The 26,571-nt window shown below is 55.9% G+C and overlaps 1 protein-coding gene across 1 annotated transcript in view; it reads left to right on the top strand.

The window, feature by feature from the left end:
• ADAMTS10 (ADAM metallopeptidase with thrombospondin type 1 motif 10) overlaps positions 1-25,781 on the top strand; it is a 58,173-nt gene extending 32,392 nt beyond the window's left edge. The window contains exons 11-25 of the mRNA XM_040592819.1: positions 1,749-1,890; positions 5,369-5,476; positions 8,643-8,788; positions 9,218-9,281; positions 10,161-10,263; positions 16,369-16,502; positions 17,358-17,481; positions 18,024-18,104; positions 19,577-19,740; positions 20,150-20,276; positions 21,224-21,353; positions 22,000-22,204; positions 22,437-22,613; positions 23,350-23,506; positions 23,914-25,781. Of these exons, the coding sequence (XP_040448753.1) occupies positions 1,749-1,890; positions 5,369-5,476; positions 8,643-8,788; positions 9,218-9,281; positions 10,161-10,263; positions 16,369-16,502; positions 17,358-17,481; positions 18,024-18,104; positions 19,577-19,740; positions 20,150-20,276; positions 21,224-21,353; positions 22,000-22,204; positions 22,437-22,613; positions 23,350-23,506; positions 23,914-24,023 (1,972 nt within the window). The 3' untranslated portion in view covers positions 24,024-25,781. The remainder of the gene's footprint in view (positions 1-1,748; positions 1,891-5,368; positions 5,477-8,642; positions 8,789-9,217; positions 9,282-10,160; positions 10,264-16,368; positions 16,503-17,357; positions 17,482-18,023; positions 18,105-19,576; positions 19,741-20,149; positions 20,277-21,223; positions 21,354-21,999; positions 22,205-22,436; positions 22,614-23,349; positions 23,507-23,913) is intronic.
• The last annotated feature ends 790 nt before the right edge of the window (positions 25,782-26,571 follow it).

Here is a 26,571-nt window from a genome sequence, read left to right as displayed (position 1 = left end):
GCCCTTCCTTCTACCTCACAACCAGTATACACATCCAGCCTCTCACAGTCACTTGTGAGGAGTGGGTAAAGCCAAAGAAAAGCCCGCAAAGCACACAGCCCATGCACTTTCTATCTTCTCTCCCAGCACCTCATCCTATCCCAAGGGGCATGTGCTTCCCTTCCTTTTGACTTTTCCATGGTTTCCTTGCCTGCTGAAGATAATAACCCCATTTACCTTCCAGCGGTGAGACCTTTATTTAGGTTTTCCACTTCCAGAAACTTCACAAATAGATCAATAGCTTCTGGAGGCATTTGAATGTTTCTGAGGTTCAGCCAGGAATTGCCGAGAAGGGTTGATGTGGTGGGGAAGGAGGATCTGGAGACAGGACTGGGTCTGCATGGTGTAGGCAGCTTCTCCAGACACAGGAGGAGAGTTTTCAGGTGTGAATAAGCAATGTAGGAGAAAGGTTTTTCACAATTTTTTTCTGAAGCACCTTTAGGATTCAGGAGAAGGGATTTAGGCTCATAAGTCCAGAGTTTTGATATTGTTACCTTGCCCAAGTCATGCCTCTGCAGCCTGAAAGCTTCTCAGCCAGGGTTCAGGCAATCCCTAGAGTTCTATCTAAAATGAGCAGGCAGGATCAGTTTTGGTGAGGATTTTAGTAGGATACGGGCACTACCTAATAGAAGGAGTGGGTAGGACTTGAGACATGATTGGAAGAAGCAAATATGTGGGGTCAACTGTGGAGAGAAGTTCCCAGGGAGTCTGAATACCAGACCTCTACCGGTGATGGTGCTGTTGTAGTGCTGTGAGAGGAGCAGCGAAGGTAAGCCTCCCGGAGAGGCTGCTGCCTGCCCCCGTGTCCCGCCAAGCGTGGCCAAAACCGCATGGCTCATCACCAAATCCCACATCTGGCAGCTCACGTTTGGCCACGGCAAAACCTGTCCCCCTCGCTCTTGACCGCTGGACGCGCACCACAGCAAGGCATGTTGCATGGACAGCGCCGGGAAAGCGCTGCAGCGGAGGCTGCCTTGTCCTCAGGTAACCCCGAGGTCTCGCCGGGGCTGGCAGAGGACAGTGAGTTCATGTGGGCCCTCTCGGCGGGTCGTGCTGACCACCCCGTCCTCAGCGCGGCCCCAGCAGCCTCTGCCAGGTCAAGGCTGTGGTGCACGCAAGACCCCAGGATTTGGGGCTGGGGGAGTGGTGACAGGGGCCTTGATTTAGGGAGAGCTCGGAGAGCAGCAAGGAAGGGGGAGGGAAAGGCGTGTTTCTTGCGAAATTTGGACGCTCCTACAAAGCTCTGGCATGCAGAAGGACGGGCTTGGAGAGCAGAGGCTCTCTGCACTCAGCATCTCCGGTTGCTTTCAGCTGGGGTTCTGCAGCTGGGGGGGAGGGGGGGGCAGCCCCACCGCCCATCCGCCCCCCACGCGAGGGTCCTGGGCACACGCCGCCACGCGCGCTCTGCTGGCTCCAGACCCTGCGGGGACAGCCAGGGGCTGGCCATAGCCTGCAAAACCCTCAGATTAAAACTTCTAGTGAACCAGCGTGTGCTTCCCAGCCCTGAGGGCAGGACGGAAAGACTTCAGAGCACTTTTTCAGCAGTGGTTTTGCCTGGGGAGGCCAGTAGAGTTATCCCCCCAGCCCCAAGCAGCCAAGCGTGTGAGAGCTCAGCCCCGTGCGGAGCTGGGGGTGCCTGCTGCCGGTCCCCCACCACCATGCTCTCCTGCAAACCTTTCTGAACTCTGATCCTCTTCTCTTGTTTCCAGCTCCGGGATGGGATTATGCCTGAACAACGCTCCTCCCAAGCAAGACTTTATCTACCCTACGGTGGCTCCAGGACAGGCCTATGATGCAGATGAGCAGTGCCGTTTCCAGTACGGAGTTAAATCTCGCCAGTGTAAATACGGGGTAGAGAGCCTTCCTGCTTTACTATTTGGTTCCCAGGGGGTGGAGGATGGGACCTACAAGGGCAAAGGGCCGTGGAGCTGTTCCTCTGCTGCCCACATTGCTTTGCTGTTCTGCTTCAAATGAAGGGCATTGGCATGTTCCCTGTGAGCTTTTTGCCTTGCTTCCCTGTGAGAGGACAGAGGAGGCCGTTACCTATCCACAAAGGTTGACCCTAGCTCAGTTTCTGTCCGGTTAGTCGCATGGGAAGAGATCTCTTGCCTCTGCCTGATACCTTGGCTGCTGCGGGTCCCCAAGGGTTGCAGCTAAAAGTGAAGCCGCACTCCCCTCATCCAAACGCCCCTCTCATCGGGGCTTTGTAGGCAGACATATTTTTCATAAACCTTACTAGAAATCATTATGCTGCTCGCACAAACCTAGGAGGAGAAACAGCTTTCTTCCAGGTTGAGGTGGGGTCGATGTACCGTAGGTACGTCTGAGGGACAGCTGCCCACCCAAGCCACCCCTGCCATCACACTGCCATCCTCTGACCTCTGAATCCAGGAAACCACTGAAAGGAGAGGTTGTTTCAGGGGGAAAGAGTATTCCTGGATCTCAGCCTGACATTTTGCTGTTCTTAAGGTGCTGGACATCGCCAACTATCTGAGCACAGTGGTGAGGAGGAAGTGTCTGCACTGAAGGGCTAATTAAACTCCTTAATGCATCCACTTTGCCACTGATAAAACAGAGGAGCCAGCACTGAGATACACAGACAGTTGTGTTGTCTGACGGACACACATGTACATGTACTCACCCCAGTCCAAGCCCTGGAAAGGTTTTACATATTTACACGGCTTTCTGTGAACTGATATCAGGTCAGGGTTTATCTGATATCAGGTCAGGGTTTAGTTTCTCTTGCAAGCGTGTAAATACAAGCACAATGCTGCCATTGAAGTGACCCAATGTAAACCAGCCTGTCACGCTGAGTGTTCATCTGTTTGGTATGGTTAAACACTAAACCACCTCCTGGTGATCTCACCAGCTCATCTTGGTGAACAAAGGGCAAAGTTTGTCTCTCCCTGATCCAGTGCTGTCTTTTGACATGGCCCAGGGGCCCAGAGCCCGCTGGACATGGGGCAGATGCAGTCTTGTGAGGTGCCCAGGGCAGCAGCAGGAGAAGTTTGGATCCAGATAACCTGGTTGTGGTATCTGTTGTCAGGTGGTGCTGAGTGCACTCTGCGCCCCTCCTCAGCGGAGCCAGAGGCAGTGGAATGGAAACTTTCCACGTTTACATGCCTGTTTCCCAGCTAATTTTTAACTTGGGCAGACACTTCCTGTATATATACAAGGATGACAAAAGCACAAGATGTCCTTGTGATGACCTTCTAGCCCAGCCTGTCTTGCCTGCGGTTTGGGAGAGATACCCAAAGGGTGTAAGGGCTCCAGTGCATGCAGATAAATCTGGGTAAATGTGGAAGCCCACCCATCCTGTGCCCCATGTAAACAAACTGCAGGGTGACAGCGCCAGCACAGCAGCATCCCTTCCTCCATGCTGGCACAGCGGGTGATGAGTAGGTATCACAAGGACAGAGCAAACACACCTCAGTGGTTGAAGCTGGAAAGTCCTCTCCCTTGGTAACACAGAGAGGAGACTGTACAGGAGCTCATACTTCTGCAAGAGCAGTATGGAGGTGTAGACGCCTTCTGAAGATGGGAGAGACTTTCTTCTTTCACTGCTTAAAGCCAGCTGTAGGTGGGCTTTGGCAAAGGAGTTGGGAACCAAAATCCCTTTGTCTTGGAGCTGCAGTCCTCGGCACAGACTCTGCAGTATTTTCCTTTGCCAGCTTGCCCTGTGACACTCTGCTGTCACAACTCCATGAACAGGAGGGAAGCAGAGAAATCCCAGGCTCATCTTTTCACCCCTTTTGGTACCAGCACAGAGGATTCCCAGTCGTTGAGTCAGTTTGTCCTGCGGGGGTATCGGTTACTGTTCAGAGCACAGCCCTTGGCGGGGTGGAGGAATGCCTTGCTGGAAGGCTGAACCAAGCCCAGAGACAATGAACAGGCTGATACTTGACTGCAGGCAGGCAGCCCACCGGAGCTCTCATGCAGGTCATGCTGCCTTAGGGGCAGGCATGAGGCCAAGCAGTCGCTGTTCCACACCGGAGCATGCAGCATGGAGCATGGCAGGTCCTTCAGTCCGTGCTGTGGCATTGGTGTGCACTGACAGTGGTGCTTGAAGTGCAGCAGCAGCAGCCGTGGCTGTTGGGGTTCTGCTGTCACATCTCGAGACAGTTTCTGTTGCTGACAGTGTGAACCTGTGCAATGCTTTCAGGTATAACCTAAGTCGGGGCAGGCTGGTCTCTGAACAGCAGCATTTTCCGTAGGCTTTTCAGTAGCAATAGGAGCAGGATGGTGACCTGGCAGGAAACTGGCTCTGGATTTTAGGTGCTGCTTTGCAGTTTGCAAGTCCAGCCTGGTTGATTTAGTGGCAAAGCAGGTTCAAAGGGCCTGGACTGTCAGATTTAGCAGCGGTGACAACTTTGCCGAGTCTCTGTCATGGATCTAACTTTTGGGTGGGTTCTGGAACAGCCAAGGGAAGCTTTTTGTTTACTGGCACTCATGAGAGGTCAGGATGGGCTGAAGCTCAGGATCTGCATCTCAGGAAACCTCCTGGAAAGAGGTCTGAAGTCCTCAACGTAGTATCACTCAATGGACCCAACTGCACCTTGCAGAGACTTCTGAAGCTGCTCAAGGGCTAGTTTGCTGTCTGGCATTATTTTGATTGTTCTGACAATGGCTCTAAAATCTTCCAGAGGAGTCTTCCCTTTAGGACTGTTAGGCTGGTTGGACATTGCCGGTACATGAGGTAGTCTCGCTGTGACCTGCAGTGCATTCCTGTAGCAGGAGATGACAGATGTGCTGTGCTGATGCTCCTGGGGAGTCCCAGCTTCCCACAGAGGCAGATCCGGATCTGTGTGGCAGGTCTGGACCCTGGCATAGGGAGGTTCATGGCAGGTGCTAGGAGTGGGCCCTTGTGCTCAGCCTCCACTGCACAGACCCAAAAAAGAGACCAACCCTCAGCCCTGGGATGAGGGGAAAGGTGGAGCACAGTGGGATTAGCTCGGGCCTCACACTGGGATGTCCAAGCAGATGTGTCCTCTGTGGCACAAAGACCAGGCTGGGCTGTGTGGGCTGGCGGGGGAGCTCCAGAGATCCCCAGCCTCAGAAGTGCTTAAGCTTAGTCCAGAGAAGGGGGTGAGCTGGCCTTAGGGTGACTGCAGCTAGCAACACCTTGCAAGATGTGATCTCATTTTCCCCCACCGTGCCGAAAATACTCCTGTCCCTGTGTCCCAGCCCAGCTGGTGCTTCTTTAGTGCACTGGCGTGCTGCTGCCCCAGCCTCGCAGCCCCAAGCACAAGCAAATCCTAATCTCAGCTTTGTTTCTTTGTCTCTTTCTTCCTCCCTCCCCCTCTCTCCCCCAAAATCTCTCTCTTTCCAGGAAGTCTGCAGTGAGTTATGGTGTCTGAGTAAAAGCAACCGCTGCATAACCAACAGCATCCCTGCTGCTGAAGGGACCATATGCCAAACCAACACCATTGAAAAGGGGGTAAGGAAGCCCAGGGCACCACAGCGAGTTGACAGTGACTGAATCCCTCTTCCAGTGATAACCAGGATTTATTGTTTGCATTGGTGAGCGTGGAGTTGATTTAAAAGCACCCACCAGGCTGGCCTCCCCTGCCGCCCAGAGCCTGGAGCCACCCCCACCCTCCCCATGGGCATGGAGGGAGGCTGGGATGTGCCAAGGAGCCCAGGGGCCCATGATCACCCCGAAGTACAGATAATTTGCATATTGCTGGAAATGCAGAATATGAAGTCCCTGCTCCAGCGAGCTTCACGGTCTCACCTAGGAGGCAGAGTAAGGTGACCTCAAGCAATGTGATGTGCTTTAGATAAACGTCTTGTTCCCAGGTCTGCTGCAGTCTCCTGGCTCTCCTGAGAAAAGTGATTTTTGCCCCAGTTTCCCCAAGAGGGACAACGGATTTATAACATGCGTTCAGAGGAACTTGTGAAAAACTGCCTTGCAAGGCTAGATACGATGAAACCATTTTTCAGCCTCAGCTGAGGGAGGATTTTTCATGTTTTGAAAGTGAATTTTGACCTGACGGTTTCGCTTCATTCCCTGCACCTCCTACACCCATTTATGCCAATATAAAGCGAGTGTGTAGCACTGTTAAAACAAAGCACTTTTGCAAACAATAATAATTGGGACAATGGAGAATCAGGGCTGGGACATTCTCCATTAAATGGGCATGTGTTTTTCCACTGGAGGAAAAATAATTCCCAAGAAATTCAAGAATAATTTCAAGTCTTTAAGAAGCTAGAGAAGCTGATGTGCAGGAAAGAGGATGGCTTTGACAAATGCATTATTCTTTGCAAACAGTCATCTTAGTTCTGCTGGAAATTAGAGCAAAAAGGAGTAGACAGCTCCTGGGGCTAAACATCCCTGCTGCTGGAGATTCACCATATACAATGGCAGGTTTTTTCTACTAGTCAGCATTTTTTTAGCAGCTTTTCCAACTTTTAAATATCTCTTCTTCTTCCACTTAGTTGTTTTTAACAGGGGCTCTTCAAAAGTCCTAAGAGAAGTGAAGTGACAAGCAGTCACAGCCCACAGGACTCACGTCAGCTATTCCCAGTGAAGATGTTCAGTCTGAACGCCCAGTTGCCTTCCTGTGCCTCTGTTTATCCTTTTATATTAATTTATGCTTCAGAAGTGTATTAAGTTTCTGCACCTTTACCAGCTGGAGCTCCTGGCTGGTAGCCCCTGCGTTCGCCAGCCAGCTGAGCCTTCAGACCTCAACCCCTGGTGGGAGCAGCTCTTGGAGGTCTGCCCTGGCTTCTCCCTTTCCAGCTGGGGAGAGCAGAGGGGAGGGATCAGGGCATAGAAGCTATTTCAGGTATGCAAGATTAAGGGAGAGATAGGGTGAGTTTCTGTGCTCTGCCACCCAGCTAGGGAAGCAGTGGGAGGGGAAGACTGAGCCAAACTTTGTTGGATGGGGGCTGTGTTCACATCCCAGATCTCAAGTTGTTTCCTTCTCCCAAATTCTCCCTTTTTGTTTTTTTGTTTTTGGGGTTTTTTTTATAACTGATCCCCTGTGGTTGTTACAGCTTCACCTGTCTTACCCCAAGAACCCACAGTGGGTGACTTCAGGCCTGGATCTGGTGGTAGTTCCCGCTGCCTTAGGGGTGCTCCCAGCAGCCTGGCTGCTCAGACAGCGGGTCCACTGTCTTGCTGGCTCCTTCCCTGACTGTTTTGGGTTTGGTTTTATCTTTTATTTAATTATTATTTCCATTAATCAAGTACTGGTTACACAGGTTATGGTCACTGCATCCTGTGAGGATGTCTTCTGTTATGCATCCTCCTTCCCCACATGCCCCCAGCTCGTATCTGTCTCACAGGCAGCACGTGTCCATTCTTGCCGCAGGAGAGCAAGCCAGGTTCTGCCCCTGGCAGCCAGGGTGCAAGGGCAGAGCCCATCACTGGTGCTCTCAAGAGCCCTGAGTGCATGGAGGGGTTTACAGGGGCTGGCCAGGCTCCTGGGCAGAAGCAGCAGCACCAGCACCTCCAGGTCTGGAGCAACAGCAAGGAAACCAGAAAGGCTGCGCCTGCAGAGCATCTCCTCTGCACAGGATTGCACCTCTGGAAGGGCACTGGCGCACAAGGAGGTCGCTGGCTGAGTGGCCTGGGAGGCCATGGTTCATTTTTCCCTGCCGGCTGTGCTGCCCGTGGAGAACCTGGCTCGGAAGGAGCCAGGAGAGGCCATGCCAACGGCTCCAGGGTGGGTTATCAGCCCCTGGAAGGAGCACACAGCAGTTTCTTCCTTCCTGGGATTATCTCAGCCCCCGAGGCATGGTGTCCGGCACTGTGCCCAGAGAGCGGCAGCGGGCAGTGGCTCTGGCAGTGGCCCACTCCTTGCATCACTGTTGACTCCAGGGGGTGCAGGACGCTTTCCAGGTCCAAGGGAAATATTTCATAGGCAAGTTTCCGTGAGCATCTGTCACCCAGTAGGATGGGGACAGACAGACTCTTTAAGAATCCTCAGCAGAACAATGACATGATGTCATTACTACAATTGAACCTTTATTTTAACCTGGCCCTTTGTACATTGCGTCATTTTAACACATTAACCATAACTTGAGCTCCAAGTACACGTACAAAACTCACTTCTTCCTGGGAGGGAGTAGCTGGCGGTGAGTGTGTCTGTGTCCCACAGGAATCCTGGCCCTGCTGCCCAGCAGCAGCAGCTTTGGTCCCAGTCCCACCTGGGACTTGTTGCAATGTGCTTTTACAGGCAGTGAGGTGTGTGCTCTTCCATATCCCTGTTTGCAACGTGTGCCACCCTGATTGACTCACGTGCCCAGGACCCCTTTAGAGGAGAGGTGGGGATGTGACCCACTTGCCCGTGGCCGCCTGCTCCACAGGGTGGTGCACAGGGGGCTGGGAGTGGGGGCACTGGTCCCAGCATCCCTGCGAACCCTGAGTATGCAGCACGTGTAAATAGCAACAGTGTGACTTGGAGGAGGGGGTGCCCAGGGAGAAACAAATGCCCTCTGCAACAGAGACATTGGCTCCGTGGCCAGTGAGTTCACATTACACAGGATCAAAACAGATCCTAGCCCTGAACTGGCTGCCGTGTCCGATGGAGGCTGGGGAGCGCTCTGGGAGAAGGAGACTGTGTGCTGAGGGTGTTTAAAGCTCTGTCTTTCTGCAGTGGTGCTACAAGAGGGAGTGTGTGCCCTTTGGCACCCGTCCGGAGGGTGTGGATGGTGCCTGGGGAGCCTGGTCGTCCTGGGGAGAGTGCAGCAGGACATGCGGCGGAGGTGTATCGTCATCCATTCGCCACTGCGACAGCCCGCGGTAGGTGTACACATGCGTGGCCATGTTGGGTGGCCCTGCCTTGTCCTGGCTGTGCGGCATTGCTGTTCGGTCAGCAGGAAAGGCAGCAGCCGAATGCCTGCACAGCTCAGTTCCCACGAGGGTCTTGGCCGGTGCACGCAGATCCCATGTCCTCTTTCACAGCAGCTCAGTGCTCGTGCTTTGGTGCTGGGTCTGCAGCCACAGACCCAAATCACTCGCATGACTGCCCGGTACCCTTGCAGCTGAGTACGGGAGGTTTGCTGGCAGCTGCGCTTCTGCAGTAGCCCCTCCAGGCAAAATCCATCCTTGCAGCAGAGCAGGGTTAGGAAAAGCCATGGTGCTCCTTCAAACTTGGGGCAGCTGCCTGCCACAAAGATGGCTCAGTGCCCTAAGCTGGTTCTCACATCTCATTCCTGGTTTGTTTGGCAGGCCCACAATCGGAGGGAAGTACTGCCTGGGAGAGAGGAAGCGGTACCGGTCCTGCAACACTGACGTGAGTACTGCTGGGCACGGGGAGAGGAGCAGCGGTGGGCTGGCAGGGCTTTGCCAGTGGGGCAGGCAGCGCTGTGTCGCAGCAAGGAGGCAGGGATGAGCCCTCTCCACACAGATGCGGGGTGTTTGTGCAGCCGTGGGACCTCACAGGAGGAGGTGGCTGGGTGGGGGCGAGACACGCTGTGCCAGCAGCAATCCCACAGTGGGGAAAGCCGAGCAGGACGATGCATGCCTGCACCGGCTGTGAGCTGGCACAGGAGGTGGGTGGGCGACACGTACCTGCGGGGCTTCGGCATCAAGAAGGGGCCCAAAAAGGTAGTGAGGCAAAGGAGGAGAGATCAGAGGCTGCCAGCACTAACATGACAGCGACTGCCTCTTGCACGCTGCGAGTCCAGGCCTGGTCAGGTGAAAGCAGCTCACGAAATGCAGTGTAGCACCCTGTTTCCCAGGGCTGAGGGGTAAATCTCAAGGGGAGCAGAGGAATAACTGCATTGCAGGGAAGCTCAGTGAAGCTTTGGACCTGGGAAACGGTAGCTTTTAATGTGCACAGGCTGAAAGTGAGGAAAATAGATGGCTCCCTGTCGCTTCCCCTGGGCTTGACACCTAGCTTTAAAGGGTTGCTCACAGGAGCAAGTGTTCATCTGCAGGCAGACCCGCTGGGGCCAAGGGCTCATGACGTTAGTCTGCAAATAGTGCCTGGCTTTGCAGGAAGGATGCTTCTGCCGTACTGTAGCAGTGTCCGGTTGTCAGGGCTGGTGTCCCGTCTCCTTGAAGGGCTGGTGTTAGTTGCTGCTGCAAGCCCTGGAGCAGCTCATGCCCTCCTAGTGGATAAGGCAGGCTGCTTCTGCCAATGCTCTGATCGCTGGCTGTGTGGCCACAGGACTGCCCGCCGGGCTCCCAGGACTTCAGAGAGCTGCAATGTGCCGAATTCGATAACGTCCCCTTCCGAGGGAAGTACTACACCTGGAAGACGTACCGTGGAGGTGAGTGCTGGGGCTGGGCTGAGCATCCCTGGGCCCAGGCAGAACTGGAGCAGGGCTGTGCAGGGCTTTGCTCTCCCCAACTCTCTGCAGGGACAGGTCTCGTGGTCTAAGTGGTCTGGTGGGCAGTTACCATCTCCACTAGCCCAAGTCCCGCAGGCTGCCCACTCTGTGTTCTCAGGGCATGCTGCCTCCCCCTCACACGACGGCAGATCAACATGCATCCCTCCTGGCACTGGCCCATGACCATCATGCCGAGCCACCTGTCCTGGGGCACTTACCCCTGTGCAATTGCCCTTTAACTTCATTGCTGTGCCAGAAACAATTCCAGCAGCATCAGAGCTGTTTAGCTTCTTTCCTCAAGTCTGTTTCCTTAACTGCTGAGGGAGCAAAGAGGAAGACAGTTAAGAGAAGGGAGTTGTTAGTGTCCAGTACCTGATGGGGAGAAAACAGTGCAGCCCTCCCTGCACAGGCAGGTAAAGCTTCTAGTTCCTGCACAGGGAGAAAGGATGCAAACTGATGGATCCTCCAAAGAGCAGCACTCCCCGTTTCCCAGGGTCAGTCCTCCTGTGTCCTGCAGAAGTGTCTGGCGAGGAGAGAGGGCAGGAGGAGGCCTCTGGGGCAGAAATCTCTTAATAATGAGAAAGAACAGCGCGTCTCCTTCATGTAGTTAATGAACTTGACTGGGGAAATCCTTCACAGCTGTGTAAATAAGCACACCTCCCAGCGGGGCTCCTGCAGCTGGAGCAGATGTGCTGAGGCTGCAGGGGATGGATCAATAAAAATGTAATAAAATTGCAAAGCAGTAAGTCACACAAAGACCCCAATGGAAGCCAAGGTGGAAGACAGCCCCGCAGGCTGGATCTGCCCTTGTTTGGACCTCTCTCTTCCCCAGGCATGGCCCAGTGGTTTGAGTCCAGGGGATGGCTGGCCAGTTGAACATCGGCCCTTGAATTATAATCTGGCTCTGACATGGATTTTTGCTTTGGCTTTCAAAAAAATGCCCTTTCCTCTCTCTCTGCTTCAGCTTCCTCTTCCATAAAATAAGGTGGTGAAACCTGTCCCCTTCCCAGGAGGCTGTGAGCGTTGGCAGTCATGTCCTGAAGGGATCTGGGAGCTGCCTGTCTCAGCTTTCCAGGTTGGCTGTAGGTAATGGTCACAAGGAGCTGTGGTGTTTAGCAGTTATGTTTTGTTTATTCAGTGTCAAAAGGTATCACTCCTCCTCTGCAGTGACCCAAGTAGGGAGACTGAGGCACGTTCACACGAGTAGAGGGGTGCTGGAAGCTGCAACTCCTCAGCCAGTTCTCAGAGCCAAGCCCCTGGCCAGAAAGCATCAGTATCCCAGCTCTTGAGAAATCCTACATGCTAGCACACACCTGCCTGGGAGCTGTCAGCCTGGATTAGCAGGATCAGCTCTTCATGGCATGGGCTGTCCACACTGGACCCTCGTCAGCTGGGATCATGAAGGTGGGAATCACTGTTCCCCTCCACCTACAAACTTCTGTGCCCGAGTCTGGGCACTCTGTCAGGATTGGGGAGACCTGATTGCAGCTGTTCAATACATGAAGAAGGTTTATAAGAAAGACGGAGAGAGACTTTTGACCAAGGCCTGTAGTGACAGCATGAGGGGCAACAGTCTCAAATGGAAAGAGGGTACATTTAGGGTGGATATAAGGAAGAAATGGTATACGAGGGTGGCAAGGCGCTGGCACAGGGTGCCCAGAGCAGCTGTGGATGCCCCATCCCTAGAAGGGCATCCCTGGAAGGAAGGTTCAAGGGCAGGTTGGACAGGGCTCTGAGCAACCTGACCTAGTGGAAGGTGTCCCTGCTGATGGCAAGGATGGTTGTCCTAGGTGGTCTTAAAAGGTCTTTTCCAACACAAACCCCTCTGTGATTCAATGACTATAACTTCAGCAGCACAAGTAATTGAATCTTCACTTGCCTGCAGGATTTTGTGATACTTGGTTTTATTCAGGTGTCAGACGTACCTCCATGGGGGAGGCAGGGAGCATCCCTGTCGCAGATCAGACCCCCAGGAAACAATGCTCTCTTGTCTTCCCCTTGCCACGGATGTTTTGCTCTCAAGGCTGGTGTTTTTACCCTGCAGCCTCTGTGCTGGCAGGCATCCCTACCTCAGCACTGGGGAGGCAACAAGGGCTGGACATCATCTCCCTCACTCCCTCCAGGGCTCTTCCAGCGGTGCCTGGTGAGTTCTAGGGTAGTGAGTGTCAGTCCCTCCCTCCTCACTGGCACAAGCAGCCCCCCAGGGCCCATCCTGGCTGGCAGCCTTGTCCCTGGGCATTCTGCCCTCCCGCTGGTGGCATGTCTGCTCTTCAGGTAGGTTTTGGGCATGTGTTCCTGCTTTAGGAGCCATTCACTGCCCTGGCCCTCTGCCGAGCCTCTTCCCCTGCTCAGTCCAGCCACTGCCTTTGGCACTGCACCCTTGAGCTGAAAGGTGTGGTGGTGCAGGGGTGCTTTTGCCGTTTGCCCGTCAGACTCTGGCCCCACGACAGTTCAGGGAAATGTCCTGGGCATGGAGCATCCCCACCCTGAAGACAAGGAGCATCCCACTGGCTTGGATGGGGGAGGACACCAATTCCGCAGAGAATCTGGGATGGGAAGGAGCCACCCACTGAAAGCCTGACGCCAGCCACCGGGTCACTGGCAAGTTGAGGTCGGGTTTTGAACGGGGCTGGTATGGCCTGTTTGCCTGGTGGTGATTAATAACAGTCCTGGAGCCCAGACCCCGGGATCGCGAGACACAGCTCCAGCAAGAAGCGCTGAGCTCAGCCTTTCAGAGCTCAACAGTCAGCAGATACCTCGTGGAATGTGACTTTAATTGTTTGTTTATTTTGCTTTATTCGCTTAGTTATTCATTTTGCTCTTGGCGGATGCGAGAGCCAAGGGAGAGTGGAGCAGCTCATGGGGCTGGGAGAGGGATGGGGAGGAGCAGGGGCTTGCAGAAAACAGGAGATTGCTCATCATAAATTGTAATGCACTTTAATTCCTTTATGGGACCGGGCAGGCAGGAGGAACAAAACATGAGGCACCGCGCAGCCAACTGAAAATGTGCTATTCTATTCTATTCTAATAGCTTTATTAAAGATTGCAAGGAGCACCCACGGCAGACCTGGCTGTTGCTGATCTTAGGCTGCTAAGCCCAAAGCAAAGTGTGGGCAGCTGCCTGCAGGCTGGTGCACGGCCAGGGGGCTGGTGCACGGCCAGGGGGTTCACCTCTGTGGGAGCAGGGGGCTGGGGACCCGCACGGTGTGTATAGCAGACCCTGTGCCTTTCAGGGTGGTATGGTCCTGTCCGCTCCTCGTTTTCCAGTCAATTAGTAACTTCACCAGGCAGTGGGCAGGCTGAGGGGGTCCCTGTGGAAGTGGGCTCTTCTGCTGTGGGGGTGGGTCCACCTTGCACAGCGACAACAGGCACTGCAGCTTCTCCTGCCCCATCCTTTGCCTCACCTTTCCTAAGCGGCTAGATGAGGAAAGCTAGCAGGGATTCATCCCACATGGAGCAGCATCTGGGTGGCAGCATGATCACAGGACCCCAAGACCCAGCCCCATGCATGGCCCCCACAAGTCCAGCAGCTGCTGTCAGCTCTCGCAGGCCGGAAAGTGATGGGTGCTGTTTCCCCTGCCCAGCAGCTGCTTCCCTGGCTCCCTCTGTGCACGGGAGATGCTCAGAGCCACTGGGATATAGGGCCTGCACTGGCAGCAGTGGGTCTTTGCCAGTGTCGGGCTGGAGCCTGGGCAGCTGTCCCAGCATGGAGGGCTTGATCTCTTCCACACGCCTTCCTCCTTCTGCTGATCTTGCCTTTAAGAGGGTTAAATTGTTAGGGATGTAAGCCTGCATGCACACAAGTCCTCCTGGGCTCCAGCAAGGGGAGGCCAATGCAGAAACCCCCATGAACACCCCTGACTCTGCGATGAGCTGGGTTCATGCACTCGCACCATTTTTGCAGCCCTGTAACAAAGTCAGGGCACTTAAGGCAAAGGAATAAATTTGGCCTCATATCGCCAATCCCCAATCTTTTATTTTCTCTCTTTTCTTTCCTTTTTGTTTTTCCTCTGGCTTATTATTCCTTTCATTCCAGTTTTCCCCAGGGGCTCCACTTTCAAGGCTGTGACAATTATGCTCGAGGCTGCTTGTTGCTGGAGGAGGCTGGGCATCAGCCTGGGCATGGGGCAGCGGCAGTGAGGAGTTACGATAGAAAGGAGGATCATGCAACTAATTGAGAGCTACTAAAAAGGAGCCAAGGCTGGGACCGAGGCAGAAACAAGCTGTGGCAGGTGTTAGCTGCCCACCAGAGAACTGCAGCAAGGTGTCTGCAGTGGGTCTCACTTTTCCTTGTAGTTGGAGACAAGGAAGTGAATAGGGAGTGCATGCAAGTAGCTTAGCAAACCCATCTGAGAGCCCTGACACAAAAGCTCAGGTTTCTGGCTGTTTCATAGCTCTGCGCTCCAGTGATGGCAGAAGAGAGCTCAGCCTTAGAGAGCTGCCAGGGATGAAGGGTCCCAGTGCAGCTGATGGAGCACACGGCCAGCCAGGAGCAAGGCCACAGGCGGGAGAGATGCTCTCAAGCCAGCAAGCACTGGCTAAATCACAGATCCATCTGAGGCAGGGCCAGCACAAGCCCGTCTCCCAGGCTGGTGGGACAGCTGCATGCGTGGGGTATGTGGTTGCCTACGGGGCTCAGTGGCACGGCCTCTCCAAGCTGGAAGTTCACACAGCCAGCGTAAGACCCTTGTGACTCGTGTTTTCTTGGCTTGCTGGTGGTGTTTTGCACCTGAGGTCTGGCTGGACAGACCTGGGCATAGGCATGCCATGGTTAGATGGCTGTAAGTTTCTGGGGTCATGCCTGCGCTGTCCCACTTGGTGGCCCTGCAGCTTCTGCACCAGGCACCAGGCGGTGGAGAGCCCGGGTGCACTGGGAGGGTTGATTGAGTTCCCTTCCCCAGGGGCCTGCCCAGGCATCCTGCTCAACAGCATGCCTTCAAGCTGCTGAATTCCCCTCTCCTGTCTCCTCCTGTTCCTCTCTCTCTTGGATTTGCTCTTTCTTCCCCCAGCTGTGTTCGAGTGCTCCCGGGCACAGCTGGGCCACCCCTCCTCCCCATCTGCCCATTTGATGTGCCGTATTGAGTTGCAGGTTTTGCAGATTTCAGTTGCTCCCGACCTAGGTGCTTCCCAGCTCTGGCACACAGCTCACAACTGTTGCTGGTGCCTGCAGGAGCAAACTGCCACAGCCCAGTCATGCATCTCCCTGCCAGGGTCATGCAGGCTGTTGGGTCTCCTTGGGATGCTCAGTAAAGGCAGCACATGCCACCATGTGCACCAGCATTTGATAAAACCCAGTGAGAGGAGGCAGGAAACTGCTCTGCTCAGGTGTCTCCTTCCATAATCTGTCCCACATCCTGCTCCCAGGCCCCGTAAGCCAATATCCAGATATCTAGCCTCTGTTCCTTAGCAAGGGTGCTGGGAAGCAGGTATTTTAGCTATAAATTGAGCATCCTTCCCCTTCATCCTCACACTGTCGCTGTCATCTCTTCTGTGAAGGACTCGGCATCCACCAACTGTGAACAGAAAGAAATGGTTGCTCTAGCCTAGTAACTGGTCTAGGAGTTGAAAAATGTAGTTGCTCTGGTCTAGTGGCTGAAAAACCTTGGACAAGTCACTTAAGAGCTGCTGCCTCAGTTTTCCTGTCTGTAAAATGGGCACAAGGGTGTCAACAGCCCTGGAAAAGTGCCAGGAGGCCCAGGAGTGACTGACACCACGTAGCAACAGGCCAGTTTGTTTCCTTGCCCATCACATGCAGCCCATGTTTTCCAGGCTGTGCAGAAGGGACAGTGTCTTGCCATGTGTCGGTGTCCAGTTCAAGGGTCTTGACTCGGTGCTAAGAAATAAGGAGGGTGCCTGGGTCCCTCTGAGGGTCCCTCCACTCGGCAGGGACATCCTCCTGGGCACCTGGACCCGTGCAGTGGGCCAGGCGCAGGATGGAGGTGTGGGGAGGGTGAGGGTAAAGCAGCTGTTATCCAGGTCTGGCTCTCCACATTTTTCTTCTCTGACACCCTGACGGCATGATTTAATATCTTATTTTTTTCCCAGGGGGTGTGAAAGCCTGTTCCCTGAACTGCCTGGCAGAGGGATTCAACTTCTACACAGAACGAGCTGCAGCTGTGGTGGACGGGACACCGTGCCGGCAGGACTCCAACGACATCTGCGTCAATGGAGAGTGCAAGGTGCTGCCAGGGTCTGGGACAGACTTGGGACGGGGAGGCAGGGGCAGACCCCCGGGCAGGGGAGGGCTGTCCTCCACCTGCCTGCATGGATATCCCTCTGCCCAGGTGCCTAGTTCAGCTGTGGGAGCAGGAGCACATCCACCTCTGGGCTTGTGCCTGTCTGCTCTCCATGCCCTGGGTGCCACCCTGGCCTGCGGTAGTGATGGGTCTCTGCCGTTTATAGTCCATGTAGCCCCAGGCACTTGATATTTCCCTTGAAATGGGATCTGGAGGGCTATAAAAGTTTAATTACAAGAAAGCACTGTGGGAGTGGCAAATGTCCCCCAGCAGTCAGGCAGACAGGCTCCCTTCTGTCTGTCTCTCTCCCTTTGTCTCTGGCATCTTTTTGTCTCTATGGGGCTGAATATACTGTAGAACAAAAGGGGGATTTCACCATAGGTAGCCACAGCCGGGCTGGCGACCCGCTTGCTAGCCCACGTACCGCTCGCTAGCCCACGTACTATGGCAGCAGGGCAGAGCTGGTTCACGTGGGCTCACTACTGTGATGCTGGTGTTGCAGGGACATGGCTCCCCTTGGGCTGCTGCAGCTCTACCAGCTCAGCACTCAGCACAGGCACCCTAACCTCATCCCTCTCAAGCCTTGGAGAGAGACCCCCCCAGGGCTGTCCCTGGAGAGGAGTGGCAGAAAGCTGGGGCTGCGCAGAGGTGACGTTGCTGAGCCTTGCCTGGTGTATGGTGCAATGGAGAGGGGTGAAGGTGGAACCCAGGGATGGGTTCCCTGGGATGCTGCAGGTCAGGTGTGGGGGATACAAGGCCCCACCAGGACGGCTAATTCCCTGCTGCTCCTTCCTCCAGCATGTGGGCTGTGACCGTGTCCTGGGCTCTGACTCAAAGGAGGACAAGTGTCGCGTATGTGGGGGTGACGGCAGCTCCTGTGAGACCGTTGAGGGCGTCTTCAACCAGTCCCTGACGGAGGGAGGTAGGGAGCAAGCGGCCTGGCCAGCGCAGCCGGCGTGTAACCCCCCCTCGAGTCCCTCCTTGACTTCACATGCTCCTTGGGGACACGTAGGACAGGCAAGGACATATCCCAGAGAAACACCCCGAAGGGTAGGACGAGGCTGCAAGCAGGGAGCAAATCACTCCTGTTCACTGGCCAGGCTGTGCCCCAGCCGCTGCCAGCACCGAAGTCCCTGACACAGAGTGCCAAGCTGCTTCCCTCCTCCCCAGCTCACACTCCCTCAAGCCAGGCTGTGTAGTTGCCCATGGAGATCCCAGCTCCACAGCACCTCCCCAGCACTGCCAGTCCCATCACAACAAGCCCCTCTCCTGGCAGGCTGTAGTGCTTTTTCTATTTAATTGCAGTGGGTGGCTGAACAAACACCTCTGCACTGCCAGCATCTCTTTTAGCATTTAAACCCCTGGGTAACAGGGTAGCACCCGCTCCCATCCAGCCCAGGGCAGGGTTGGCTTGGGGCTCGGGGCCTGAGCATCCCTACTCACCAGCACTGGGTTGTCTCACAGGTTACGAGGAGGTGATCCAGATCCCCAAGGGCTCGGTCCACATTGACATCCGGGAGCTGAACCTCTCCATCAACTACCTAGGTGAGATGGGGCTGGGGGATACTGATACCCCAGCCAGACATCCCTTGCTCTGCCATTTCCCAGCGCTTAACAGGGCATGGGAAAGGCCCAGCAAGGAAAACCTCCCTCTGCAACAGAAGATGGGATTGGGGTCCCAGCTTGCGCTTGGGGGCAGAGGAAGGCAGCAGGAACTGCTGGCAGGGCAGCGTGTCCCAGGCCAGCACGGGCTGTATCGGTGTGGTCCACACAGCCCCTGTCTCGCCGTGGCTCTGCCTCTGTCCTGCACTCACTGTTCGGCAGCATAACCCTGCGCAAACCCCACACCCCGCTGTTCCTGGCGCTGGCTGTGGCTCCTTGGCATTCCCCCCTCCGCCAGCATGTTGGGCTGGGGATTAAAAATAGACCTGCTCACATTTTCCTTGGGCTTAATTTTCCAGCCAGACTGGCTCATTTTTACAACAGGCTTTTTTCTTTCCCCTTGTCTTCTCGTTCTGTCCTCCAAGCAACGGACAGTGGTCACAGAGGGGTGGGCAGGGAGACTCACTGCTGGCTCGCTGTTGGGTGCCTCCATAGTGGCTCTCCAGGAGCAGGAACCTGCCTGGATGCTGGCATCGGTGGGAGGTTGCAGCGGGGCTCTCCTGGCAGCATCCTTCCAGGCCAGCTCCCTTTGCTGGGTTTGGAGATGCCAGCATGTCCCCCTGGCCGGCCCACATAGACTGGGAACTCCTGGTGTCCATCCAGACTGGATTTCCGTGCACTGGAGGCACAGCCCAAGCTCGGATCGCTGTTGACTGCTGCCACCAGTCTGTCCCACTCCAGGATCTGTCCCTGCACCCCAGTGAGAGCGGAGGCAGCATCCTCCATGTTCATCAGTACGAAGCATCCTTCCCACCCCAGAGCATCATGGCGGTGAGGTCGTTGCCAGCAGCGATGGCAGGAGGACACAGAGCTGGGTGCCAGCACAGTGTTGGAGGCAGAGAGCAAGGAGGGAGAGCGTGGGAATGCGAGCAGGAGTGAGCAAGCGAGCCGATCCCCCTCTAGTGACTCGCTTCAGCAACCACAGCCAGGCTCCCGGGGACCAGCCTCCTCCAGTAGCCCCAGCAGCCAAGACCCAGTTCGCACACCTGCATTTGAGCCTGGCTCCATGGCCACAGCTTGTCACACTGCCAAGTGTCCCCACCAACAACCCAGGCAGCTGGTTCAGCTCCTTGCAGCATCACCCTTCCTCAGGGAGGTGGCAGGCAGGCTGAGACGAGACGATGGGTACATTAGTCCCACCTCTGCTAGTGACTTGCCTCGTGACCCTGACCCAGTCGGCTACTTTATTTGCCCTTCCTATTCCCTGCCTGTAAAATGAGGCTGATGATGTAAAATGAGACTGCTGCCCTCTGTTGTAGCAGTGCTTTGAGCCTGGCAGATGAGAAGCACCTGGCCGAAGCTGGGTACAGGTGCACTCAGCATTTTCGCTAACCCTTGCCCACTTGTCCTCGCAGCACTGAGAGGGGAGAGCGGCGAGTATTACATCAACGGGAAGCTCTCCATTGACCCCCCCCGGCGCTTTGACATCGCAGGCACAACATTCCACTACAGGAGATCCCCAGAGGAGCCTGAGTCCCTGGAGGCCTTGGGACCCACCAATGTCACCCTTTTTGTCATGGTTGGTAACATGGTTCCTTCATACCCCCACCCACCTGGTCTGGGCTAAAGAGACTTTGCCACGTCTACATGGGCACTGGAGCTAATCAGCCCCTGTCCTTGCTGTCTGGAGTAAAGGGGCATGGAGACCAGGGGTAAATTGGGCTTAAATTCTCAGGTCTCCCTCCCTGATCTGCCAGTCTTCAGAAGGTTTCAATCTTTAAGTGCATGGGAGCTTGTTCTCAGATCGTGTCACCTTCACGGCTGCACCACAGTCATCACTGGTGGCTGCCACGTCAGTGCTGGAAGGGACTGGAAGGGGTAGTGGGGGAGATTTCAGCTGTCCTGGATTTTAGAGAGCACACCAAGGTCATGGGGTGCCATCTGGACAGTCATGACCATGCTAGACTTCAGTGGCACTTTCTCCACAGGTCCTTGTGCGGACAGAGCTGCAGGGGATCCGGTACAAGTTCAACGCACCCGTCGGCAGGGATGCCTCAAACCAGTATTCCTGGCACTACACCCCGTGGACCAAATGCTCGGTGCTGTGTGCAGGGGGTGAGGTTTGACCCCGTGTCAGCTGGCAGGGGACACGTGTCTGCGCTCTTGTGACTCACCCACACACTCTGTCTGGGCCACATGAGACAGTGACCTTAGCAGCTGCTTTGCGCTGAAGGAGCTCTCAGGTTTCTGCATATTCCAACCTGCACCCAGCCACATGCGAGCTGTTGTCACTCAGCATGAACATGTGTGCAGGGTGTCGGGGCAAACACCCTGGGTGCCATTCTTCGGCTGGACCACGGGTGTAGGTGGGAGAGGTGCTGGAAGGTGGCATGGTGTGCTTGAGGTTCATTTACTTGTGCAGTGCAGGACAGGTTAGCTGATTGCAGCAGCCCCTCTGGCCTTCAGATCTACATGTCTGGGAACTGAAACACTGCTGATGCTTCCCTGAATCCCTTGGGCTGGTTACCGTGGGGATTAATGCAAAGGTTTGCAGTGTGTCTGGTGGCTCTGGAGAACCTGGCTGTGGGTGACTGAGCTGGTATTCAGAAGGGAGAGGCAGTTTCAAAAGCAAGGCTTAGTAATGGTCCCTGTTTTAAGCCAGGAGCCCTGGCCTGGTCTTGTGTGCTAGACCTCGACAAAGCGTTGCCCCTCACGTTCCAGCTATTCCCCCCAGTACTGCCCAGAAAGTCTCACAAGACTGAGGTTCGAACAGGTTTATTTGAGGATGGGATCCTTGGAATGCTTTTGATCCTCCATCCTCTGCAAACTCTGGCAGGTCCTGCCCTGGCTGGTGAGCCTTCACCCCATCTTTGTTTTTCTGGAGATGTTGGAGGCAAAGCAGGCCTTGGTTATGAATAGAGAAGTAGGTTCAGGCTTGACGAGGTGCCCCGTCACATTGGCCATGTAGGGGCAGAGCTGTGGGGCTCATACCTGCAGCCTGGCTCAGCACTAGCCTCAGAGTCCTTCCCTTTTTTTCCCCCCTTGCCTCTTTTTCTTGGCAGGCAGCCAGATCCAATCTGTGGTATGCAAGAAACTTTCCGATGGCTCAACTGTCTTCAACCATTTCTGTAGCCCTGAAACCAAAATGCCAGAGCGGCAGAGGCCGTGCAATACCGAACCGTGCCCCCCAGCGTGAGTACCAGAGCTTGGAGCAGATGAAGGAAGCGTGGGTGGAAAAGCCAGTGTGGAGAGTGGTGAAATTCCCCTCTCTGTGTCAGTCCTCTGCCACAGGACCCAGGGGTGACACGATCTGGCTGGAGCGGCTCTGCTGGGGACAGGGGGCAGTTTTCTCCTCTGTGCCCCATCAGGAGCACAAGGGCACAACCTGCGCAGCCCACGTGCATCACTGCAGGGAAGGGGCAGTGGCGACGCAGAGAGCAGAAACCTGTCCCCACCGCGGTGCTCTGTTCACAAGGCTGCGCCGTGCCTTGCTCAGTGAGGGATGTGCCAAACACATGCTGCACTGGCTGAGGACGGTCTCTGTAGCGTGGCCTCCTCCCTGCGCTGCTGTGCTGCTTGCAGAAAGGAGCCCTCCTGCTCTGGCCCTTCGGTGTGGCACAGATCCTCAGTGCAGTCCCTCAGAAATTGTCCCAGCCCCTCCCTGGCTGGCCCTTGCCTTCTCTTGTAGGGAAAAGGGGGATGTGGAGAAGCTCTGTGGTTCAACCAGAGCTGCCTGAGAGGCTGTGGCCAGAGCAGGAACAGGGCTGTGTGCAGGAGCACAGAGACAAGCATGGACCACCGTGCCACTCACAAGCTTTGCTGTTTTACCTGTCTCCAGCTGGGTGATTGGGAACTGGTCTGAATGCAGCCGAAGTTGCAACGAGGGCGTCCGCACACGCAGCGTCTTCTGCAAACGTAAGATCTCTGCTACTGAGGAGAAGACCTTGGATGATGCTTCTTGTACCCATCCACGGCCAAAGATGCTTGAGCCTTGCAATAACCAGACGTGCCCTCCGGAGTGGGTCGCCCTGGACTGGTCTGAGGTGAGCGCGTAACATCGGCCCACACCTCTCCGGGAGCACTGGTCCTTAGGGGGACAGTGTCGGTCACGAGGCCGGAGTATCGGTGATGGCTGCTGGCCATGGAGGGCGTAATGTGGGGAACGGTCTTGTAGCGCAGGGGAGAGGCAAGGTGGGAGCACTGGTGGGGAGAGCCAGTGCTGCCTCCCCCTGCTCTTTGCCGTGCACCCTGACCTCGTGTGTCCCCTTTTTGCAGTGCACCCCCAGCTGTGGGCCAGGTTTCCGCCACCGCATTGTCCTCTGCAAGAGTGGTGACCACAGCGCAACTCTGCCCACCTCCCAGTGCTATGAAGGCTCCAAGCCCCCAACCAGCATGAGGTGCAACCTGCGGCGCTGCCCACCGCCACGCTGGGTGACTGGCGAGTGGGGAGAGGTAGGGACAATCCTTTCCGTGGGGTTATTGAAGAAGACTCTGCTTTCTTCTTCCCCAGCCCCTCACATTCTAGTGCACGAGGCTTGTGCCCACCAGCAGAACCCGATGTGGCCACCACAAGTCCCTGGGGGGCAGCAGGACGTGGTGGTGGTCTTTGCCCCCTCCTCCTTGGCTCAGGAGGCTGTTGTGATGGTGGCCCAAGTGCACAGCTGATCCAGGGAGTCTCCCACGCCTAGCAGGGCCCCACAGAAGTCATTGGAGCATCCCATGGGTGTCTAGGGGGCAGCAGGGCAGCGAAGATGAGGAGCAGTGCAGTGCGGTGGGGGGGATGGGCTGCATGGGTGGGCTGGGCTGGCTACAAGCGAGGCCACTGCTGGTCCACCTGCCACAGCCCAGCCCAGCACCTGCAGTGGGGTGATGCTGACAGTCCTCCCTTCCCTGTAACACCCCTCGAGCTACAGGGTGACATCGGGGTGCAGGAGGCCTGGGAAAGGCCGGTGATTTATGGCTGGATGGAGAGACCCTCGCTGAGTCCTGGAGGTTTGACCCAAGCTTTTCGAGGCGTGCGGCTGCAGCGCTCAGCCGTGCCGATGAGGGGCCTGCAGCTGCTGCTGAAGGAGGGGGTGACTGTATCCAGCACCCTTAGCATCCCCTAAGACCTGGCCGTGCCCTCTCCCCCCGCGTTATTGAAGCCATGGTGGCCACCACAGCTCCATGCTGTGCTGTTTTCCGGCAGTGCTCCGCGCAGTGTGGCCTTGGCCAGCAAAGAAGATCCGTCCAGTGCCTGGCTCACACCGGGCAGCCGTCCAGCGACTGCGTGGAGACCCTGCAGCCTGCCGGCATGCAGCAGTGCGAGACCAAGTGCGAATCGGGACCTACGGACAACCCTGAAGGTGAGGGGGATGGGGGGACTGGGGAGGGACATGTAGAGCACTGCCAGCCTCAGGGGCCACGGGGTACAGGGGTATCGGAGCCAGCACAGCCCGACTTGAGCTCTAGGTGCTGTGCTGTGGGGTGAGGCTGTTATGGGGAGACCTGATGCTGTCCCCTCTGGTCCCAGGCCAAACTGCCACGCCGTGACCCTGCTAAATGAAGCAACTGCACCTCAGCAAAGAAAGGCTTTCAGCAATGAGGTTCTCAGTAGCTTCTTTGGCACGGCTGCATCTTGTTGCTTCCTGGCAAAAAGCCCCAGGAGCTGGTGCGAAGGAGCTCGGTAGTGTAGCGCTGGTTAGAGCTTCCCCCCCAGGGCTCCTCGCCCCCGAGGCAGCTGTAACCCTGCTTCCCTCTGTCGCCCATCCAGAGTGCAAGGATGTGAACAAGGTGGCCTACTGCCCGCTCGTCCTGAAGTTCAAGTTCTGCAGCCGGACCTACTTCCGACAGATGTGCTGTAAAACATGCCAGGGGCACTAGGGACACGGCGTGACCCCTGTGGGAAAACTGGAAGGCAAAAGCTACGCCGGAGGGCCACCGAGCAGTGCCCTTCCTCTCCGCCCTGAAAACCTCCCCTGGGTCCGACACAGACACTGCTCGTGCTTCCAGTGGGAGCTGGCGTCACCCAAACCCATCCCCCACAGACATGCACCCTTCGCCCCCGAGCTTCACAATGGCAGGTTCCCAGTTAAACCACTGCCAGCCGCTGCAGGCACCGCCACGGCCCAGGGCGACAGGAGCCGGTCCATGACCGGTGGCAGAGGGAGAAGCTGGGCAGAGCGCGGCAGCAGGGACATTACTTGAAATTCTGACATTGTTATTTATTAGTAGCGGACCCCGGTCCGGCAGGCGCCGAGACAGCCACTGAAGCAGCACCACTCGCCCCTCTCCTGCCTCGTCCTCCTCCCCATTCATGTCCCTAGGGGACCGTGGGGCACCGTGGTCCGCAGCGGGGCATTCCCGGGGAGGCTGAGTGCATGGGGGGGCAGGGGGGGCTGCTGCGTTTCCCTTGGGGATCCCAAGGGAGACAGGCAGGAGGTTTCAGGTGCTACAGGTGACAAACGTGGCTTGTGGCTTCTGGGCGATGGGTGAAGATGAGCTGCTGTAAGGAGTGGGGTTGGAGCAGGAATTTAGTTTTCTTGGTTTGCATCCTGTCACCTTGGGACGTGCAGCAGGGGACGGAGAGCAGGTCAGTGAGCAGAGCGGTGACACCAGCTTAACTGGGAGAGGGGGTTATTCAAACTTTTGTAACAACCTACTTTGATTGGGGTGTCCCCCTGTTTTTCCTTAAAGCCCTTGTCACTATTATGACCATGTTTTATTCCATAAACACCTTGAAGCACGAGCTGAGGTCAGGGCCAAGGCATGCTTGGGTTGCAGTCCCTTAACAGCCATCAAGGACATGCCAGGCTGTGGGAAGCAAAGCAAAGGAGGATGCAGGATGAGGACTGTCTTGGTCCTGGCAGGGCCCTCCCCAGCAATGCTGTGGCCTCCGCGGCTGCTTTGCCTCCAAAGGTGCTTTACTTCCAAAGGTGCTTTGCCTCCAAAAGGTGCTTTGCCTCCAAAGGCAACCTCGTCACGTGCCACTGTGGCCTTGGGTTGCCAGTCCCAGTGCCACCCGCTCCTCTGCCCCCAGGAGACCTCCAGTGATGGGAAAAGAGCAGGCTTGAAATTCTCCCGGGTCACCTCCTGGCCAGATCCGGGCCAACACATGTCTTCTCCATGAGCCGCTGCAGCCTGCAGAGGAGACCTTGAATTTCAAATCTACAAAGCATGTGCATTTTGTTATCATTATGGTTGTTGTGATTATTATTATTATTACTGTTTTCAGGCCTTTCTGCATCACAAAGATGGGAAATCTTGCCCAAAGCCATGTTCTGTTCCCCTCGGGGTGGTCCATACGGTGCAGGGGGGTGCACAGCCCTCTTTCCCCAGAGCAGACCTCGCCGCCTGCCAGCCCTCATGTGTTACTCTACCATCCGTATTTTCACCCGCTCCTCAGCCGATCGCAGCTTCTCTGGTGCTCAGCAAATCCCCTTTGGCTGTCGAGCGGGCCTTCATATTTTGTCTTCCTTCCTGGTGCCATGCTCCGTTCTGACATTTTGGTGAGGGGAGGGGGTGTTTTCACCTTTTTATATAGATATATATATAATGAAAAATGTTTAACATACTAACTCTGAGGAGGAGCGACGTAATGGCATGATTTATAATAAAGGAGTAGCTACGATCCCGGGTGCAGCTTCTGGTCCCAGTCTTGTTTCTGGTGTGGGAAGCCGGGGCTCCGGGCAGCCCCACACCGGTGCTCCCCTTGTGCTCACGCCGAGGGCGAGCTTTGGGCAGCAGGAGAGGGTTTTCCCTGCAGCCCGAGTGACGGGAGCACGTCTGACAAGGCCAAGGTTAGAACAGGTTTATTTGAGGAGGGATCTCGGGAACGCTTTGATCCTCTGTCTTTGGCACACTTGGCTGGCGAGAGACGTGCCCAGTGCAGCAGGTGTGTTCACTGCAGCTGGTCTGTGGCGTGACCTCCCTGCACTGCTGTGCTGGCTGCACGCTGGGAGGGGCAGGGGAGGTACCCTGTGAATATGGGGGGGGGGGGGCAGCAGGGCAGAACATGGGCAGGAAGAGCCTTGGCAGCACTTGACGCTCCATTGTGTTTCAAGGGAGATTGATGGATGGAGATTGATGGATGGATGGGTGATTGATGGCTGGGGGGCACGTGCAGGCTGCCTGCGCTAAGGCTTTGGCTTCCCGCCTGTAGCACCACTGACCACTGCGGAGGAGCTGGGCTCACGCAGAGTCTTGGAGGGGGCCAGACCCCCTCAACGCGATGGGCTTCTTCTTCGAGCAGAGGCTGAAATCAGCTTTGCAGGGCTCGGTCTGCTGGAGCTGGATCAGTCTCTGTGGTCTCCTCCTGCTCAGCCAGTGGGTTGACCTCCATTGGCTCCGTGCCATCCCCCGTGGTTTTGGATTGCCAGCCAAAGGGTTTTCACGCGTCCTCTTTGGTGAGGCAGCTCTTGTAGTTGACCTG

The sequence above is a fragment of the Falco naumanni genome, chromosome 4 (genome assembly GCF_017639655.2).
Source record: "Falco naumanni isolate bFalNau1 chromosome 4, bFalNau1.pat, whole genome shotgun sequence".
Lineage (NCBI taxonomy): Eukaryota > Metazoa > Chordata > Aves > Falconiformes > Falconidae > Falco > Falco naumanni.
Note: the sequence above shows the minus strand (reverse complement) of the source record. Positions and strands in the feature narration are given on the sequence as shown.